The sequence below is a fragment of the Zonotrichia leucophrys genome, chromosome 10 (genome assembly GCF_028769735.1).
Source record: "Zonotrichia leucophrys gambelii isolate GWCS_2022_RI chromosome 10, RI_Zleu_2.0, whole genome shotgun sequence".
Classification (NCBI taxonomy): Eukaryota; Metazoa; Chordata; class Aves; order Passeriformes; family Passerellidae; genus Zonotrichia; species Zonotrichia leucophrys.
In genome coordinates, this window is record NC_088180.1 from 17,273,811 (window position 1) to 17,294,876 (window position 21,066).

Consider the following 21,066-nt stretch of genomic DNA (forward strand, 5'->3'; position numbering starts at 1 on the left):
AACACATAAAAGCTTTTATTTAGGTTAAAGAGGCTCATTTAAAATTATTTTTACATAATAATTTTTAAAGAAAATGACAGTTTTTGTCAATTTTCTCACTAGTAGAATTTTCAAGTCCGGTCCATTCCTTTCCTTTTTCCATCAGAACCAACACTCAACTTTCACGGGGAGTGAGAGTGAAGTAAAAGCCTGAGACTGGATTAAATCTTGCTTACCAGAAGGGGAACAGGATCATCCTGGTGATGAAGAATGCAATAGAGAAGATGATGAACAGTATGTTGCAAGTTTTCTCCCAGCGAGCATAATTAAACATTTTGGCTGCCTGCAGTGGATAAAAATCCCCAAACATATTATAAATATTCTCTGAAATAAATTCTGTGTTTTCATAAATAAAGAGTCATCTTCCACCTAAGCAGGAAGAGTATTTCTTCCCAGTTTGACATGTAAAGCAATCATTTTACTGATACCTAATAAAGCACCATCAGACCAGATTCTTTGTTTATATTTCTCTTTTTATCTCAAAGGAAAGGACTCTGCATCAAAGGCCTAAAGAACAGCACGCAGACCAGAATATAAAGTGTCATGGAAACACAAAGCGCTCTTTAGAACAGAGATAATTCCTCATTTTTCCACCAGATTCCAAACAGACTGAATCCCAAGAGAAGCTGCTGCCACACCTGCACATTCAGGAGACCCCTTAAATGCAGGTGTTTGGGACATGCCTGTTACTGACCCTGCTCAGGGCCTGATTCAGCTCCTGGCTTCTCCTTTTTGAGAGCAGGAGATCTCAGTGCTGGTCTCTATCCCACTAATAAGGGCTCTAAGTGCTGCTTCTCCCCTACATGAACTGTCCAGCTCCCCCTGCTCCATTAGGAACCACCCTGGGCAAAGTGGGAGCAAAGCTGCAGGTGCCAAGCCTAAGTTTTAAACAGCAGCTTGATTAACTTCTTTTCTTTTCCTCCTCCTTTTGAGTGGCAGGGCTGGATTAAATTGTTCTGGTACTCAACTCCACTTTCCATCCAAGTGCTGTCCTACCAGTTGTCAACTCAACTCTTTGTAAGGCCACAGAGTTAATTGGACCTAGGAGCAATTCAGGATTAAAAGTAAGCCAGCAAGAAAACCTGTTTAATCTGGACCAATCCCAAGTGCACAACCCCACAATTAGTTGTTCTGATACAGTAAGATAATCAGGAACAGAAATGGACAGTGGCACACAACAGCCCACAAGGGCTGCTTACACTGGCACTGCCACCAAAGGAGGTGATGAAACTGTGCCCTCAAACCTGGTGCTATAAACTCAGGGTAATTCCAGTGAAGAAACGCTGTGTGTGTCTGCCAAAAAGCCCAGAAGCCACTCTGATCACAGTGCTCTGTGCAGAGTAGGACACCTCTTAAACACTGCCACTGATATTTTGTGCAGGGAAGGGACTTTCCCTTCAGTCCAGGAGAAGAAACTTTTCTTCTGCCAGAAAATACCTGATACAGGTTAGACTTGATGTCACAGGTCTTTTCCAACCTCAGTGACAGCCTGGTCTAATTTTATCAGTGAAACACAAATAACCCAGGGAGGCAGCTTTATTTCCAGTCCCTGTTCTGAGGAAATTCTCTTCTGCTTCTTGCTCATAATGTATTGTGTAACAAAGTATCATCTTAAATTATCTAGAAGCTCTTTTTTATCTTACAAGTTACAAATCTGCCAAGCTGTGTCTCTGCGGGGATAGGAAGGGATCATATGAAACTCGCGGCAGAAAGATTAAAATGTCGCTGACACTAAAAAACTCAGGACAGAAAAAAAGAAAAAATTAAAAAAAAAAATCCAGACAGCTGGACAGCAGGGTTACCTCGAGCCAGAAATCGGCAGTGTCGTGCACGAACATCACCAGAGTTCCAAGGCGCACGTAATTGCCGCACCAAGAGCCGCTCATCAGCCCGATGGCTGCCAGGTGATGAACGACGTGGGCCATGAAATCCTGGGGGGGACAGAAGGAAATCGAGGTGAATGCCAGCCCCTGGGGGTCCCTGGCCGGGCAGCCCCCGGGTCCCCGGTGCTGTGCGGGGCGATGCTGCCCTCCCGTGGCTGCGCCAAACCCGCTCCAGGCGCTGCTGCTCCCTCTCCCCGCTCACCAAGCACCGACAGGGGCAAGCACTTGCCTTGCGCTTGATGTCAATGCCAAGGGTAAATATGAGAGACCAGTAAAAGCCGATCTCGGCCATGTAGTACCAGTACTGGGATGGCAGCAAGGTCTGTGATGAGGAAAAACACAGTTAACTCTGAGAACAGGAAAAAGTAAATGTCAAGTGAGATTACTTCTTTTTTCCTTTCCTGACTTCTGCTCCTCTGGTGACTCTTGCTTAAAAAATTAAGCTAAATTAAATTCCTGTCCTGGGCTTCATTAAGAAGGATGTTCTGAGAGCCAAGTACGTTAACCTTTGCTCAGCCCCAACTCTCAATTCCCACAGTTCCTCCCCCACCTCTGGATTTTAGCATGCTTTTTCTCCATGTTTCTGTCACAGAACTACATGCAGAATCCTTCTGCATTTAATTACAAACAACTGCAAATAAACCCCCTCGGTTTTGGTGAACAATTAACATAATCGACTGAAATGTCAATTATTTATGCTAAAATCCTATGGATCTGCCCAGGGGAGAGCAGAGCTTGGTTGCTCCCTTGGGTCAGTACATTTCCCAGGTGTGTAGCAGGAGCAGGGAAAGCTCAGCTGGAGGCAGGATTATTTGTATTCCTGGCCCCTGCCTAGGACAGGAATAAGAAGGCAGTGGGATGGGGCAGAGTTATTTCAATAAGAGTGCCTTGAAGCACGGTGGGGCCTGGAGCAGGGCAGGGGTTCTGCACCCAGTCTGGGAGCACTGATAACATCTCCAGTGAGTAACTGGTGTCCCGGGGTGGGGGCTGCAGGGGGAACTTGCAGCACAGGCAGATCCCAGGGAAGTCCCGCAGCAGTCGGCAGCACTTCCCGAAAAGGGCAGGATTTGGTGCCACACCTCTGTGGGTGGTGCCCGTGTGGAGGGAAAAGGCCGCTGTAAATTATCCCTTCCAATGGGGAAATACCTGGAATGCCTGGAGGCCACTGGCCCGGTGCCAAAAAGCTCACCTGAAACGGATAACCAACCCACGTCTGCCAGATGTCGTAAAACCAGGGTTTCTGGGGAAGACACCTCAGTCAGACACTGCTCAGCTCAGCAACAATTATCACCTTAACTCAAAATCTTCTCTACTTAAACTCTCTCTAAGTGGAGCAGGCTAAGAAGCTGTAATCTTGATAACTGTTCTCCACCAATTTCTAAAGGGAACTTGCAGCTCAGATTTATTATATTGTTCCCAGCTTTTTGGCTTCTCTTCAGGACACCTGAAACGTTCCAGTTCACAATTTCATCATCCAAAGCAGTGGGTGTGTGTTTTATTAGTGCAATTACTCAAGATATGTTGCCACAGTGATTAGATGTGCTGTGTTTACCAGTCACACAGCGCAGGGGATGAGGATGAGAAGCAGCGTTTGGGGACAAGGGCCAGATGAGCAGAGACACGCCGGGATCTGTTCCGCTGCCTGGGGAAGCACTAATGACACCCCAGGCAGGGCTCACCGAGCTACAAGCACCAATCTCTGTTATTCCCAACTTCTGACTCAGCAGCAACACCTCAGTAAATAGCTGTGACCACCAAAAGTGCTGCCAAAAAAAGTTTATGGTGTCCTCGGAGGAAAACATGGCCATGTGATGCATTTGTAGGTGTTAACAAGGCATGTTGTAAAACCATCTGCGTGACTTCTTCAAGCTTGCCTTAAAAATACTGATTACTCATAAATTCCTTTGTCATAGAAGGTCTAAAGTTTAACTTAAAAATTAAATCTCAGTGCATAATGCAGCCCATCATCCAGATTACATACAGCAAAGATCTGATCCCACAGAGCCATTGAACTCACAGTCTTTCAATGCGTTTCAAGAAAATCTAGAAATTATTTTGTTTAAATAAAGTATCAATCTTTCAAAAAGTTAACTTACATCATACAGAAATATAAATCCAACAATGGAGGATGTCAGATAGAATGAAAATCGCCAGCTGCAAAATTGAAATGAAAAAATAGGAACAAACCATTATATTTTGTAAAGATATTGTCCTGAGCCACAGTTACTACAGATCATTGTACATCACAGACAATCTTCACATAAATGTGGCCTCACACTCAATGTTAAGGATAGACACATATTAACTGTATTTGAATTATTAACACTTAAATATTTAAGGTTTGATTCACTGCTAAATAAGGAAATTCTTTTACATTATCACAATACAGATATTTGAATTGTCATGATAGCAGTAATTTTCCAGCCAGGCTTGAACTGATCAAGAGAATGACCACAAAAAGCGTAACAAATCCCCTAAAAATTAATGTTTGAGAACACAAACCTTTTCCTGGGTTCATTCACTTCATCTCTCTAAACACCAATTGCTGACAACAGGGGAGCCTTATGAATTATTAGAATCTACTGGGTTAGTTTAAATCTTGCTACAAGGTCTCAATTAACTATAACCTCATCTTTGACTAGGTGTGCCAGAATTTAGCCTGATCTAAGCTTTTTGTAGATTAAATGGATATCCAGCAAGGCAGATAAACCTTCCAGCTTTGCACCATCAGCTTGCTAAGTCAGCAAAGGGAAAAAGCTGTTGAGCATCTCAGTGAATTGTGCTGCAGCTCTGGGGTGTCAGAGCAGGCTGCTGTCGGAGGGCTGATGACTCTGGAGCCTGTGTGGGAGGCACTGTCCCCAGCACTGGGTGTGGCTGCAGCCTCAGCCCAAGCATTCCCACTCCCACCTCGACAGGTGATGGAAAATTCCTTCCTTTCCACTCTTCCCCTGGGCAGGCCAAGCCTGACCTTTCCCCTGAGCAGCTCTGCAAGTCCAGTAGGAAACAGTGCAGGACTTCACAGCAAAGGAAGGTTGTGACAAGGGACAGGCACAGGGCCCCAGAGCTGCTGAGAACTTCCAGAACCAGAGTATTCCAGAGGAGAGAAGCAAGCAACTCCCAGACAACTCAAAAAGGAGAAAGCACCACAAGAACACTGTACCAGTGGATTGGGAGATGTAGAAAATGGCATTGGGGTCTTTGGCAAGCTTTAATGAAGTGCCAAATGAGAGAAAAGGAGGAGAACCTGTGTGGTAAAAGCAGCCCCTACTTTCTGAGCCCCACATCCCCTGGAGGCTGATATTCCAGGAGAAAGAATGAGATTTTTCAAAGGCTGAGACAGTGTTTTTTATGAGAAAAACAACAAACAAAAATGAGGATGCAGAATGTCGGAGGTGAGACAAAATAAATTGTGTCACACCTGAGAAAGAAGTCAGGAAAATAATTATAAAATTGCCACTTGATACACATGTGATAAACAACTGTTTTTCTTCTCAACTTTATCTTCCCTCAGATGATTTGAAAATAACACTACACAACAAGCACTGCATGAACAGGAGAAGCACAGAGGTACATGGTGGAAATTGCAGAGTGGAGCCCACAAGGAATACCTGGCTCAGAGTTAACCAAGAGGTGCTGGAAAACACAACACTGGCATGGGACAGACCTTACACAGCAGCTGCTTGTGCCCTCATGCCTCCCATTCCAAACAAGGTGTGAGTGGCCAGTGGATATGGCAGAATTGATGCTGTGTTGGCTGTAAAGTGCAAGTGGGGTTTTCTGAATAGGATTCAAAGCACAGAGCACCTCCAAGACTGTGCCATTAGTCCCCAGCCCTATTATATATTTTATATATTGAATGCATTTGGCCATAAACAGCACTTCAGATGAACTCATTCTGCGTGCAAGGCTGCCAGAGCACTGCCTCATTTTGCACTGAGCCCAGCTTCTTTATGAATTTGGTGAATAAAACCTGAAGTAAAACTCATCCAAACTCGCCAAATTTTACTCAAGTGCCTTTTAAACTCTGATCCTGGCCACCAGAGAGAGCACTGAACAAGAGCTGTGCAAGAGGATTTTCTGGTATAACTTCAGGAATCTTTTCTCTTGAAGTGAATGTAACAAAAAAGAACTTGGTAGAGGAAGTTAAAGGCTGGTAAATCTTACAAGGCAGTGAAGTTTCATGCAAAGGGCTTTCCAAACCCCAGGGTTGCTTAACTGGGAGCACTAATAGCATAAGTATGGTTTAGATCTGGCTCATCAGATTTTCCTTGTGATTCAGAAAAAAGATCCTGGAGATTGCAGGCTTTCAAAAAATTTCATAACGCTCATAACACTGACTATTAGAGTGGAATAACTCTGTTCCTCATTTTTTTTTGCCTAGAGAATTATATTCAATTAAATTCACTGACAAAGAGCGGAGCAAGGTTCACAAAATTGCACAAGAGAAACCTGTTTGCTTCATTCTCACTCAAGCTGCCAAGCAAGTTGGAATTTCAGTCTTTAGCTGTGTGTTACTAGAGACTGGCACACATGGCAGGCAGGTCTTTTAGCAAGAGCAGGAAATCTTATTGTCACTTCTGAAACCAAACTATCTGATCCCCAAAACAACAGCAGACATAAACCATGGCAGGAGAGTTTCCTCAGCTCAGACTTCAAAGAGACACACCTCTGTCTATCATCTGGATTTATGTCTGACTGAGGACACCACTAAATCATCATCACATTGATTAACACTGGAAATAATCTTGATAAAGTACTCAACTTTAAGCTCTGTGCTGTACTTTTAACCCTCATGCCTTAAGCTGATCTACAGTTACAGAGGTTCAATATTATAATCAGGTGAAGTTTTGCAAATGTAATTAGGCTAATGCAAAGCCAAATACACAGAGCATTTGAAAGCGCTTTACACTGGTACAGCTCATGTCAGTACCCAAAAGGGATGAGCTGTGCCCATTTGGGGATTTGCAATTTGTGTGAGATTTTAGATCACACTTAAAGTGTTTAGGTATGAGGAAGTTCTCACACATAAGTGAAAAATCATATGCAGGAGGTTTTGAAACTTCTTACATATTCATTACTGTCACTCAAAGCTGCTCACTGGCCCACTCTCAGCAGGGACTCTGAGTTCCTGTTTCACACAGTATCCCATGATCAAGCTGTGGCACCTGTCCTTCAGTCTGGATGCCACAATTCCTGCTCTGGAACTGACTTTGGTACACATGACAGCATCCCAAAATGACAGCATGGGTACAAACTTACCCCAGGGTAAGCATTGTTGTTCCCCTATCATTACTGGCAGACAGGAAAATATTTTCATATTCTCTGCCTGTTTTCATCTTACGTGTTGTACCAGGAGCCTACAAATCCATTATTCCACAAGGAAAAAAACTATAAAATATTTTAAGGTTGTTTTTTTTTTTCCCAGGAGAAACAGTTCACCTAAACATTTAACCATCATTTGGAGAACTGCTACTAAATAATTTCAACTTTGTGCATTCAGAAACCCAAACCCCCATCAGGCAGACCCAGCCTTCTGGAAAGGGGGGACCTCAATAATTTTCTTCCAGAAGAGGACAGCAGTGATAACCAAAGGCATTGTCTTTCCTTACAAAGCCTCCTGGAACTTCCGGAGCACGGTTGGGATCTCCAGGTTTCGCCGTCTCCTGAACCATTTCTCCACCAAGTGGACGGTGCAGTTGCACTTCTTGGCAAGGCCTTTGATCTCTGACTGCAAGAAATGGAACAGTGTTAACAGGAGATGTCATTTTCATTTATTTTGTAGTTCACAGAGGAGCTTCCCACTGTTGCAAGGTCTTAATTTAAAAATATTACCAATATTAAATATGCATGGAGGGTATTTTTGAGTAATGCCCACAGAAACCCTGGATTTTTATTCATGTAAATAATGCAGGCACGAAATGAACAGATTCACAAACTCTGCTATTATCTTTCTGGTCACTCCTGAGAGCTTCAGAGACAGAACTTTTACTGTTAGATGAGAGCTTAGGCTGGAGGGGGAAGTGCCATGATTGGAAAGATGTGGACACAGCACCTAATATCTTACCTAATCATAAATATTAAAATTTGTTTATCTATGAGTCCCACAGATGAGAAGTGGCCTGGAATCAAAGTGACCTGAGCTCAGTTCTCAAATCCAAAGTCAATCTATCCTCCTGAGCAAGGTGCAGAGTGCCCCACTCCAGCACCAGAACTAAACTGGGGGTGCAGCAGGGCCTAGAACTGCACGTGGCCATGGGGATGCCACACTGGGGCCTCTGCATCCCCTGAGCTCCCACGGTGGCCAGGCCAGCACGTGCCCAGCACAAGGCAGTGACGCTCCTGCACTTTGGGGAGCTCAGTGCCCCACATGCAGCAGCCTGTGGCCTTCCTCCCTCTCCTCCATCCCCAAGTGCAGAAGTGTGGTTTGACCTCCCAGGGCTGCCTCAGGAGCAAGGAGAGTGCTTGGCTCATCCCTGGGGAAGTATGCAAATAGTGGGTGGCAGCAGCTGCCTCCACCGAGGTGAGGCCAGTCCAGGGAGTCTCCTACCCTCAGGAAAACTGTCCGATTTTTGGCTGTTTGGATGGCCTGGAAAGGCCCGGGGTGGCCTTGGGGCAGCCCGCGTTTCAAAGGACGAGAAGAGGCTTCAGTTCTTTTCTCGGTCTCGGTGTTTATTAATTGTTTATCTAAAAGATTTTCTCTCGGCCCGACAGAGCTCTGCTCAGCTTCCAGCCATGAGCACACTCCCCCCCTCCCGGGCGGTCACCTATCTTTATATCCAAAGCTGCATATACAATATTTATTCATTTTCCCCAATACCTTTCACCTATTGACAGTGCACTTTAGTAATGACCATCCCAAAGTGCCACCATCACCAAGAAGATGGAGAAAGAAAAAAGAAGAAGGATAGGACACCCCCAATTCCTCCATCTTACTTCTCTAAACCCCCCTGTACAGAAATCCTAAACCCTGTGTTTCACTCTCTAACTAACTAATCCCTTCACCATTCACTCTGGTGAAACCCTCCTATCCTCATACAGGTGTCGTCTCCTGTGTAGGATCAAAGTCCAGCCACCAGACACTTCTGGCAACATTCCAGGACTCCCGAGCCCCCCAAGGGTGCTCTCGGTGACACCTCAGTCCTGAGGTGCTGAGATCCCACAGAAAACCTCTGGAATGTGAGAAAAGGCACCTGAGCTGCCAGGGAGGGCTGGAGTGCAAACAGCCACCGTGTCCAGCCCACCCTCTGGCTCCCAGCTCTCCACCTGCCACGCAGGAATAGCGACTCTGTCTCCAGAGAGCAGAGCCCACGTGCCCTCAGCTGCCAGCCAGCCTTTCCCAGGCACACTGCTGCCCAGGCTGGACACCTGAAGGAGGCAGCTTGAATCTTTCCCATGCTCTGAGGAGTCTAAAAATGCTGTGCTGCCTTCCAGAAATCAAATGTCCAGCTGTACTCAAGCAGAAGGAAGGAATGAAACTGAGATTGGGATACTTGCCCAGAGAGAGAGGGGCTCGTGTGTGAACACCCGTGTATTTATTCCTGATGTTATCAGGCAAAAGAGACAATAAAAGAATAGCAGAGTTAGGGATAGAATGCCAAGTTCCACTATCAATAATTATCAAAATCCCTCATTACTAGAAAGCAAATATTTCTTTTCAAAACCAGTGTAGGAAAACTGCAATTGTTCGGGAACTGTAGTCAGGTAAGGGAACTTCCTGAGGCAGCACTCACAGCAAAGTACCTGCCTCCCATAAAAAAATCAATGGCCTCATTTTTGGAGGTGACAAGCATTGGCTAGTCTTTTTTCCTTGTTCAATTTTAAAAACAAACAGCAGGGTAATAGAAGGATTGCTTTTCTTTCTCACATAAGCCAGGATTAAGTATGCAGTAACATAACGGATCAAAAGGCTTCCGTGCCAGCATTCCTGCAGTAAATACAATCCTGCTTTCCAACAACAGACATCAGCTGAAGCTTTCTCCAGGCAGAATGAGTTAAAGATGGAACACTAATCTTCACTGGAAATATTATTAACAATCTAACCTAGAACAACGTGCCAGAAAATTAAACATCTTAAACGTATTTTCTGTTTCGGATGCCATACACCCTTGTCAGCAGAACAGCAACAAAAACCCAAATAAATTAAGTCATCTGTCAATCAGTTGGAACTCATCCCATGATGTCATTGCTGAGAGCTGATTGAAACAGTAAGAGTGGGATTTTCCAAAAGTAAAATGAGTTTGGAAGAATGAGAATCCTTACTTGGGATGGTTGTCTTGAGCACTCCCGGAAATAACTCTCTAGCACAGGATTAGGCTGCGGCTTCACACGTCTTACATTCTTTATACCCAAGGCTTTTGCTAAAGGTATAGCAACATATCTGAAAAGACACAGCAGGAAAAGCTTTAGAAACAACACAGTTACAAGACCTTGGCTGTTCTTATGCCAGGATACAAAGAAAACAAATTGGACGCAATTTAATCCACCATAGAACGTGCCAGTGCACTGAGAAAAAGGGACCTCCCCTAGCTAATCCCAAGAGGGAACCACAATTTATCAGCTGTTATACAATAAAGAAGACCCAAGGAATGCAGTTTGTGGCCATGAAATGCTGTTAAACTCAAGGAAACATCCTGACTTTCGTGGTCATCAGAGGAGTGTTGAGGTTGAGTGAAAGGAGACCAGATGCTGTCCCATGTGAGCTCAGGGTCTGATGCTGGGCAAGTTCCTCCAGTGGCAAAGTCACTTGGCACCTTCTTCACTGGGCCACCAGCACAGATCAATGCTGGATCCAGCCTGTGGCACACAGCCATTCCCTTTCCCTCCCTTTTCCACCCCAGATCACTGCAAAGTGCTCCAAAGGTTTCACCTCCCTGCTTGGGCAGGGTGTTCAGGGACAGCCCCTCCCTCCTGCTCTATCAGCCATGGATTCCTCATTGCTCAGAGCAGTGGTCAGCTTTCCCCAGACTCACTGCAGCCAGATGTGTGGGCTAATTACCCTCAGCACTGCAGTGAGACACACTGGCAATGGTTATGAACATATGATCCAAATTACTTTTCATTTCCAGCATGAATGATCTTATCTGCTTCTGGTTTAAGTCTGTCCAACTTACGACATTCCAAATTTCCTCATTCTGTCCTGAAATAATTATAAAAGCCTACTAATCACATCTTTTAGAGGAAAAAGAAAAGAAAGTAAAGCAAAAAAGGTATAAATAAATAAGTCAAAACACGGCAAATCTCAATACGATTGTAGCTTTTTTCTGTGGAGCCAACATCTGCCTGTCCCCCAAGATTGCAGCTGCAGAAGCAATTCACTTTTTGGTGCCAAAGAGAGGGGGAAAAAAAGCAACCAGCTTTACTAGATCTGCATAAAATGTTCACATGAAACTTTGAGATCCCTCCAGTCTGCTTAGCTTGGCCAAAGAGAGACACCTGGGGTCTATCAACCTCACACGAATGTTCTGGTGCAGGACAAAATGAGAGGTTTGGTTGAGAGGACAAATCTCTCTGGCCTTCCACTGAAAGAGAAAAAGGAAGCCCACATGGTTTAGAATGGAAAGAAGATCATCAGAAGTATCCAAATGCTGTTCTAGAAAAGCTAGATAGAAATATTTCTCTTCTGGATTGGAACATGGCCACACATACCTAATAATGAAAATATTTTCCCATTTTTCACTTGCTGTGTTATCCTAGATCTTCCCAGTAAACCACCAACTAATCCTCCTTTATAAAACATGACATTGATCTAGAGAGACCTCATTTTCAGCATTAATGAGGATGAATTGCATTTCAGTTTCTTACCTCTCACTGAAGAAGCGGATGATGAGCAGCACGAAAGCGTACGGGATTGTGGCGTACAGCTGATGGGGTTTGGGAAACACGAGTCCCTCACGGTCCACAAAATCTGCCCATGTGCAGTTGATGGGCATCCAGATATTCTCCCACCAGAACCAGCTGTTGAGTGTCTTTAGGATGTATGCCATGCTGAGTAAATGAAGAGAGAATTTCATTTATTCCTCATGTATTAAAGAGAAAATGCATGGAAAAAACCATATTGAGCCTGTGTAAAGTCAGTGTTCTCAGGGGGAAAAAAATCACACAGGAAATTAAAACCCTCTTGGTTTAGAGCAAAGAGGTGGGATTATAACCCAGCAGAAGATAAAATAATAAAGCCAAATTTTGACCTGCTATAAAGCAACACAGGGCCTTTGAAAGTACCTGCTGCCTCCTTCCAGTCACTCACACTGCCCTGCTTAGCACCTGGTCAAACCTCCTGCACCACTCATGTATTATCTATCATATTCATACTAATGAGAACTGATCCTCCTGGGGCTGCCTTTATAAATTAAATATAAGTGGGAGGAAGAGTGGAAAAGAGATGAGAGGGTCCAGGGAGTGCCTCAATTCCATAATAATGAGGGCATTGCACTGATGAATTACTGCTGTCTAATATGCTAATGGAAATATATCCTGAATTTGCAAACACCTGAGCACAGAACAAGTGGGGGGGGAAAAATACTGTGCATAGCAAGCTTTTTCTGGGAATTGTGGGAAATTATATGATTTAACTGTGACCAAAACCTAGATCAGGAACAAATGTCTAAAATAAGTCTGGAAGGAAAAAAAAATCACTTGGTTAAAGCATTTCATTCTTGAAAAAGCCTCCTTTTTAACTTTTGCAGTCTACATTATATATTTAGAAATTGCTGTTCTCTCTTATTTATTTGTAAGGATTTTACAGTACAAACATGTTATATAGCCTATAAAAATATCCTAATGTTGCAGAAAAATAGAAGTTACAACAGTATTTTCCATAAGGCTGAAACACTATTTTTCCATGATTTCTAGGAATAGTAAACTTGAATTACTTTTACCATGCTACAAGTTTCTGTAAACCAGGAAAAACCTGAGGAAAATAACTAATATCATTGAAACATAGCCTTGATGAGGAAACAGTTGAGCTGGGAGGATGATTTCAGCCAAATCTTTATCTCATCAGAAGATCTCCCAGCAATATCTCGAGTTGAGATCAAACCATGCCAAGGTCAGGCATGGTCTCAGGGTTTCAGCCCTTTCCATGCTCTTCCAGGGAACACAGGGTTTTAGTTGTGCCTGCAGCAAGCTCAGGACACCATGCCCAGAGCATCCCAGACCTGGACACAGCTTTAATTAACACTGGAGCCCATGTTAATTAACAGCCAAACAATCATTGCTGGTCCACATTGGGCTGTTTGCACTAAGCTTGGAGCAGGTTTGTGGAACAGAGACCTGCACCCATCAAACAGAGCTGGTAAACTGCAGATCCATGCACTGGCCCAGCACAGTAGTCAGAATTGAACTATTAATAACCCAGTCATTTAATCTTTTTAAATGCAGGAAGGGGACAGTAAAAACCTCCTGAATGAATCGTGTGTGTGTATAAGTAAATGCAAAAATAAAGGAAGGAGAAATCACAATTGTTCCTGAGAGACTTTATATGCCAAGTTGCAGCCTAGAGCAATGTTTTACTGCTGAATTATAAACTCCTGGAAGTGGGGATTTATGCTGGGGCTGCTAACAGACCCTAAACAGCAGCTTGCAGGCGCCACCCTAATGAAGCAGGGCTTTGAAACATGACATTTTGGGTCAGACAGAAAGGCTTGCAGACAGTAGAAGACCAAGGGAAAGCCTTGTTACACACTTCTGCTTCCTAATATATCTATATTTTTTAGCTAGACTGTGCACTGCAAGCTATCCCAGAGTGTAATTAAAAGAGGCCAGTCTGTTATGGCCCAGTGGAAGGAGCACTCACAGTTGCCTTGTGGTGAGATGGGCTGGGGCTGAACATGCACCCAAAACATTGAAACCTTAGAAAAGCCCAGTAGTGAATATTTTCTTATAGGATTCCTGGGATCTCTCTAATTGATGGTTTTCTTCCACACATGGATGCCTCACCATATGATTACCTCTTAAACTAGTTAATATAGCACTATTAAACTAAGCTTATAAGTACATGCCTAATCTTAAAGTATAAGGGAATTCTGGGATTTGAGTTCTGTATAAAATCCAGAGTTCACTTATTTCAGGGGAAATCTTTCCTCGCAATCACTAAACAGATTTATCAAAAGGTGGGTTTTCTGGAACTCTTCTGTAATCTCTGTATTTGTATGAGGACCGGCCCCTGGGGGTTAGACCATCCCTGAGGAACACTGCCCAAGGGTTTCTGACAAAACCAATGATGAGATTCCAAATCTGTCTGCAGCCTGTTCTTAAGTTTCATTACCCTTAAACTGGATGTTTTCACTGCAGCAAATCAGGCCATTCCCTGGGAAACCATGAAGGTTTCCATCTTCCTAACAGCAGCAGTGAAATACTTGGGCTGCTTTCCTGCCTCCCTTCAGCTCTCATCATCAGGTTCCTGGAGCCCCTGGGAGGTGAGGAATTCCTTACAAACACTGACCTGAGCATGACAGGGGACAGCTGTGGCCACCAGCCCCAGTGCTGGGATCAGGCTGGAGAAGCTGGATTTCAGAAGTTTTTTGGTTTTTTACTTGCACAAACTGTCACGAGTTCTCTCCCCTGCCAACGCTGCTTTCAAAGAACGGACAGCAGATGCAAAGGTAAAGCTCGGCCTGATTTGGGACCAGCTCTAACTAAAAACTTAAAATCCTACTCAGCCTAAACCTCCTATTGCTGAGTGCTGAGCTCAGAGCTTCTCCTCACAGCCTGTGGCAGCACCCAGCAAGCAGCAGTGAGAAATGCAGCAGTGAGTGACTCATTCTGCCCAGCCTAGGGTGAAAAACCTCTGCCTTCACCAGATCCCTGTCCACAGAGCAGCACTGCCAGGAGCACTTCCCCTGAAAAAAACTGGAATCCTTGCTCTGGAAGGGGCAAAAAGTCAGTCAAAAATAAAGATATTTTAAAACACTCAAGTTCCTCTGCATTGCAGGGATTAAATACTCCCAGTAAAGAAATCAAATAATCTCCCTGTTATGGAAGGATCACCTCTGTAGCTTAATCTAGTTTTAATGGGCTAGTGCAAAACAGGAAAATCAGGAATGATTACTTCAGGAGCTGCATCCTTTATAATTAAAGGAAAGCCCACACAGTTGGCAAGTACTAATGTGAAGTTTCTTTCAAAGTGCTGTCTCTTGGATCCTGGATATATTCAATAAAAAAAGCCCTCATATTTTTAATGATATTAAGCAAAGAAAAAAAAAGAAAAAGGGCAAATCTGGGGTTGACAAAAGCTGTGCGGCTGCATTTTGCAAAACAAATTCAGGAGCTGCTTTGAAGTGGAATTTCTGGCTGCCGCAGTCTGAGGAATTAATAAAAAGAAACTGAGCCAAAGCTTTGATTGTATTGTCTGTTCAAAAACTCTTGCTTGAAAACTGTGTTTCCAAAGCCAGGACTAAGAGAAGGAGATACCCAGGTTTGCAGCATGTATTAGGAGGATTTCCTATCCTTATTTACTGAATAAATTGCAAAACCCAATGGATCAACAACACAAACATGCAAGTGAATGAGACCTTAATTCTCCTAAGCATCCCCTTGGTCTCCTCAGTGAGGCTCCAGAGGTAACAGGGAAGGACTGAAATCAGCAAGAAGAACATAATTCTCCTATTCCCCTCCATTTGGCAGAGCTGGCAAAGCTGGTGCAGTGACTGTTGGGAAACATCAAGCCTCAGATATCAAAACAGATAGCAAAGCTGTTCATCCTCAACATGAAATAAAAGTGGTTTAAAAGAGCAAATAAAGATCAGATCCACCATATCACAGGCTTTGGTTTTGCTTAAGACTCTGCAGTATTTCCAGGAGTTTACACACAGGTTTCAGCTGCAGATCTGTGTTCTACCACAAACAGACTGGGTTTTTCTTTTTGACAATGTGTGAAGAATCCAAGTGCATCTACCAGCACGAAACAGCTGAACAGAGCTGGGTCCTGCACACTGACCTGTGCTTTGTGGAGCAAGGGACTGAAGGCAGGATGTTGGATTGATGCTGCCACCTCTTTGCATCCTGTCTCACCTGGTTTGTGCCAGTGGGAAAACAGGATTCCAGCTGGATTCTGCACAGCCCGAGGCTGGGCTGGCTGACACCTCTCCCAGCCCACACAGCAGCAGGGGCAGCACAGAATAAAGCTGCTGGACTCCGTTTCTTACAATGAAACCCCAAAATACTGAATTCAAACAGCTGAATTAAGATTGCTGTGAGACCTTTAACTTCATATTTACTCCCTGGCTTGTACAAATCTCAACTGTAAACACTTTAAGTGCCTCATTACAGGGCAATTGCAGCGTTTTACTTTTTACTGTTCTTTCACATTACCTTGTAACTTGGGTACTATATTGAGCAGGCAAAAATAGCACTTTGAATAAATCTCAATTAAGGTGGCAAGTGAGTTTTTATTTTTCCCTGTTCTCTGGTAGGAAAACAAAACCACAAAAAAGTGAACCTGACTTCTCTGAAATAATTAATTTTCTGGGTGAAAGTCACCATGCTCCCTCTCTACTTAAAGGTAAATAATTTTTGAGCAGCTAAAATGGTTTCAGGTGATGGCAGGCTGCTGAGGAAAGTGAAATACAGTTCTCTCACTGTACAGTTACAGTGCAAACTACATCCACTTTTAAGCTTTAGAAATCCATAAGATGAACAGAGTGGAATAAAGAGCTGTGAAATAACTCAAGTAACTGCAATAATTTTGAGATAAAAAGTAGTTGTTGGAAAAAAACCCCTAACCCTATCCAAGCTAGAGGTTCTTGATAGATGATTAATTCACAAAAAGTTTGAACAATCCTAAAGGAACAACACATGTTGCTTTGAGAACTTAGTAACACTTATCTGAATGTAAAGAAAAAGCTTTCAAATTATGAGACTTCAAATTTTTACTACTGGGGAAAGACACAAAAAAGATTTTTTTCTTTTTTTGCAGCTTACCAAAGCTTTGTTTGAAATACAAACTTAAAGTCTAACTTAAAATGCTAAGCTACATAATGGAGATTTTACCAGAGTTGTGTCACTTATTTCAGGTGAGAGTTAAGGGCAGGGAAGAATTGAGCAGCACAGGGGACACAGCGGTCAGGACGAGCAGTGGGAGCACAGAGCACGTGGAGGCAGCAGAATAGAGAGGAGACCTGAGGGTGGAGAGGCTCCTGGCTTTTCCACCCTCAGTGAATGACTCAAGGTTTTAAATTGGCCCTTGGAAGGCAGGGAAGGGACAGGATTGGTGCCTTTGCACCCTGCAGAACTCTGTTTGCCAGAGAGCCTTCAGCCATGGTGTGCGCCAGGGGCTCCCGCTCGGCCATCTGTGATCTCCGGGGCTGAGCCAAGGCTGCTGCTCATCCCCGTTCCTGGGCTCCCCGGCTCCCCCTGTGATCCCTCCTGAGCCGGGATATCATCCAGCCCAGACATTCCCCACCCACCGAGACACCCGGAGGAGGAGCCAGAACCAAACTGCTCTTTCATTATTTCAGCCACTTTGCCATCCTTTTCATGTCCTAACAAACGCAAGGGACATTTTCAGCCACAGCACAGCCTCTCCATCAGCAGTGGCAGCCAGCTGAAGGGCTGAGCTAGGAAGGTAGTGAAAAACAGAGATACATTGCAATAATGTGATTGGGGTTCTTCCATCTGAATGTTGTGGCGTTACTATGAAATACCTCTCGCTAGCAGCCTGTTTAGGTGTGTTATTTATAGCACAGGCTTCCTCAGAGCTTCAAAAGAGAAGTTTTACAAAAAAAACCCTAAACCTCTGTTAACTGAATTTCTTACAGGAGTTTTTTTTCCTTAGCATTTTACATAAAAATTTAGAAGTAGCTTTTACAAACTACTCAAAATCAAGTGTTTTTTTTCTCTTATATAATCACACCGATATCCTTAGTTAACATTTATTCCTGTTAAGAATTTCCTCCCAGTTCAGAAAGAAGTGCTCTTACAGGCACTTAACAGGATAATGGTACAAGAAGTAGAAAGGAAAGCTACTACTGTAACCTGTACTGTCTTTTTTCTTTTTTCCTTCACTAGGAAGGCAGTTCTCATAGGTTGGAATACTTAGTGGCAAAGTATAAAATCTCAATGTTATTGCATTCTTTATCTGAAGACTACTCATGGGAGTTACTCTACTCTTCCCTTATTAAACAATCTTAGAGACTAAGCACATGCTGACAATTCAGAACACAGGGTGATGTGAGGAGAGGGGGAAAAACCCCAACAAAATGTACCAGGCCAGGAAAAAAGGGCAGGAAAAGGAACTCTTACCTTCCTGATGTTGCAGTCAGAGACTATAAGCACGTTAGCAGGGAAGAGGCATCACACTCACTACTCTGACCGAGGTAAACACGCCCTATCTCCAGAACCCTTTCAAATTCTTCTGAGACCCACCCAGCAAAGCTGCACTTCAAGATTTCTGACTGAAGGCAATCCTGATGTCATCCACATCACCCCGTGAAACTCGGCAGCAGCAGCAGTGCCACTGCCTTCCCTGCTCCTTTCAACACAGCAGATGAAGAAATGTTTGAAGTCACGTGGCCTCTGTTGCACGATGAGAATTTGGCTGGCTCCAAATTGCTCCCCACACGCACGGGAGGATGCTGAGCCTGCTGAGGGTGCAGAAAAGGGAGCACCAAAAACATCACTTCACTCTGACAGCTTTTAGATGAAGTGGGGGGTTTTGAATAAAGTTAGAGAAAGGTTTCTGCTCCTATTGAGCACTCTCAGCAGTACTTCCAGCCTCAATCAACTGAATGTTCTACAACAAGTGTTCCAGAGCTCCTCAGAAAACCAAAAATGGAATTTCTGAAATTCCTAAGCAGAAGAAAGCACACACTGAATGTGTGTTTGGTTAGAGATACCATAGAAACATGGCAGTTTTACTTAACCTATCTGACTGCTTAATTTCTTTTTTAATTCCATGACTAAGGAATCAAGCTGAAAGTCATTCCTCAGCAGCTCTCCCCAGTTTCAAATAACAACAACCTTCAGAAGTATTGGCATTCTGGTGGACACATTAATGTGGAGAAGAGAACCTCACAGAGAAGCCAGAGGCAAAGAACCTTTTATTAGCCTTTTCTTCCTGCTTGCAGTCAGCAAACAGCAGCCCAGGAAATGGGACCAGGCTTGCCAGAGCTGAGCCAAAGCTCCATCTCAGCCAGGCCTGTCTCTGTCAGAAGGAAGGCAGGAGCAGATGGCTGTGGGAGAGCACAAGAATGAAGAAACAGAACAGCAACTGGTAAGGCCCCCAGCCATCAGTGCTTTGGGGCTCCAAGAGCTCTCAAACCACAGAGGGCTCTGTGGGAACAACAGTGGAGAGGTTCCCTCCTGCAGGCCCTCCTTCCCACAGCTCCTCTGGAGCATCCTGAAACTCCCATCTGAACCCCCAAGCCTGCCATGAAAGAAGATGGGACCCAGGCAATATTTGGAACCTCTTCATTTATTTCCTCTGCTGAGAAAAACGTGGGTTTCCTCAGACAGCATTTCTTTAGGTATTCTATCTTGCAGCTATTACAAGTCTTTGGTCCTTCCATGAAACTGGGAGCACTATTCAATAACCTGATGCACCAGAGAAACATTAAACATGAAAGGGTATTTCAGCAAAGATTATGGCTTGGCTGCTGCTTTAAATGATCTCCAAACTTTCCCACATCTGAATGAACCACTGCTGTGAACCAAGCAGAAGATTCAGGAACTCTCTGCCAATTAGGGAAGCCTAGAGCAAGCTGATTCATACATCACTTGACCAATGCTGGGCCAGGAATGGAAGAGGTAATTGGCACCAACATCTTTCTTATGCTTAAAACCACAATTTCTTCAGTGTTACAACAAATTGCAAAAAAAAAAAAAGTTTGTTTGACTGGAGCAAACATGGGGCTGCTACAAAAATAAAAAGGAACACATGTTTTTACACCCTGTTTGAGCAGCATTTGTTAGGCTGGCACCACCTATATAAGATACTATTACAAGATTAAAGATATTCTGTGGTAAGTAACAAGCTAATCATACCCCCTTGATTAAAGTGCCCACTGACCTTACAATTATCCCTGCACCTCTATAGGGCCTATCCTGCAGGAGTCTTAAATTTGAATGCTAAAAAAAAAAAAAAAAATCAAACAAAAAAAATCCCTTAGTCTGCACGTCTCACTGAGAAAATAGAAATTTTAAAGTTTAAGTGCTACTATTTCTTACTTGCAGCACAATATCTACTAATTCACTGGACATTTTAATATAACTAAATATAATAACATAACTAAATATAGCTAGATAATGGAGACATGTATTTGACTCAATTATTTTACATATCACTGGGAATTACGTATAAGTTCTCAGTAAAAAAAAGTATTACAACAAAGTAAGAAAAATTCACTTCTTTCAGAAAATGTCATAAAATGTCCCTCTTTTCCAGTCAGCTGAATTCATGTAATAAATTACAGTGAATCCACACAGTGGGTGTGAGCTTTCAGCTGAGGTTCCAAGCAGTTACATAAGAGAGTTTATAGTATTAGTAAACTTTCTCACTGGAGAAAACCCTCCTGGCAAATCTTTGAGACTATTAAATCTTAAGCTCCTAAAATCAGAGCTGTTGTGTGGGGTGGCACCTGCCACACACAACAGGGAAGGAGAAGAAACACCAAAACAATCCCCAAAACCCCGAAGGGTTTCTTTTGTTTCCCTTAATATAAAAAAAAATAAATCCTGGAATTAATGTGGGGAGCCAAAAATAAATGTTTTAGATATACTGTCTGTTAGTACCTAATCATTTTTGCTAACATTTTTGATTCTCTCAATGGTGGAGTGTTAAACAAATCTCAACCATATGTATACATGGAGGAAAAGTAAGAATCAATTTGATCTAACAATCATTTGCACTCTGAATTCTCTCTTTGCCACCAGTGAAACCCATCTCCTTGCCATCAGGAATTCCTTCAAGATTAAACTAAAAAGCCTTGACATTCCTGTACTTTCTGTGCCTGAATCAACAGGAGCCTGAAAATTAATCATTCCAAGTCATGTGTCACAATATCCTAATTCAAAACCTTGTAATCTGTAGTTGAAAAGACAAAATCCTTCTTTTCACAGGAATTCACACCTTCTAATATGCCAGCCTTCCCTTACACAAAAGGAATGAAAAAGTCTCAAAAATCTCTCAGAAAGCTTTTTCCTCAAGATGTTT

At 43.3% G+C, this 21,066-nt stretch overlaps 1 protein-coding gene across 2 annotated transcripts in view; it reads right to left on the reverse strand.

Annotated features, from left to right (window-relative positions):
* Positions 1 to 21,066, reverse strand: part of CERS3 (ceramide synthase 3) — a 42,403-nt gene that overhangs the window by 16,475 nt on the left and 4,862 nt on the right. For both annotated transcript variants that reach the window (XM_064722032.1, XM_064722031.1), the window contains exons 2-9: positions 11,724 to 11,906; positions 10,182 to 10,299; positions 7,532 to 7,650; positions 4,019 to 4,076; positions 3,112 to 3,162; positions 2,152 to 2,244; positions 1,842 to 1,970; positions 216 to 322 (exon numbers count right to left, since the gene is read on the reverse strand). In XM_064722032.1, the coding sequence (XP_064578102.1) occupies positions 216 to 322; positions 1,842 to 1,970; positions 2,152 to 2,244; positions 3,112 to 3,162; positions 4,019 to 4,076; positions 7,532 to 7,650; positions 10,182 to 10,299; positions 11,724 to 11,905 (857 nt within the window). In that variant the 5' untranslated portion in view covers position 11,906. The remainder of the gene's footprint in view (positions 1 to 215; positions 323 to 1,841; positions 1,971 to 2,151; positions 2,245 to 3,111; positions 3,163 to 4,018; positions 4,077 to 7,531; positions 7,651 to 10,181; positions 10,300 to 11,723; positions 11,907 to 21,066) is intronic.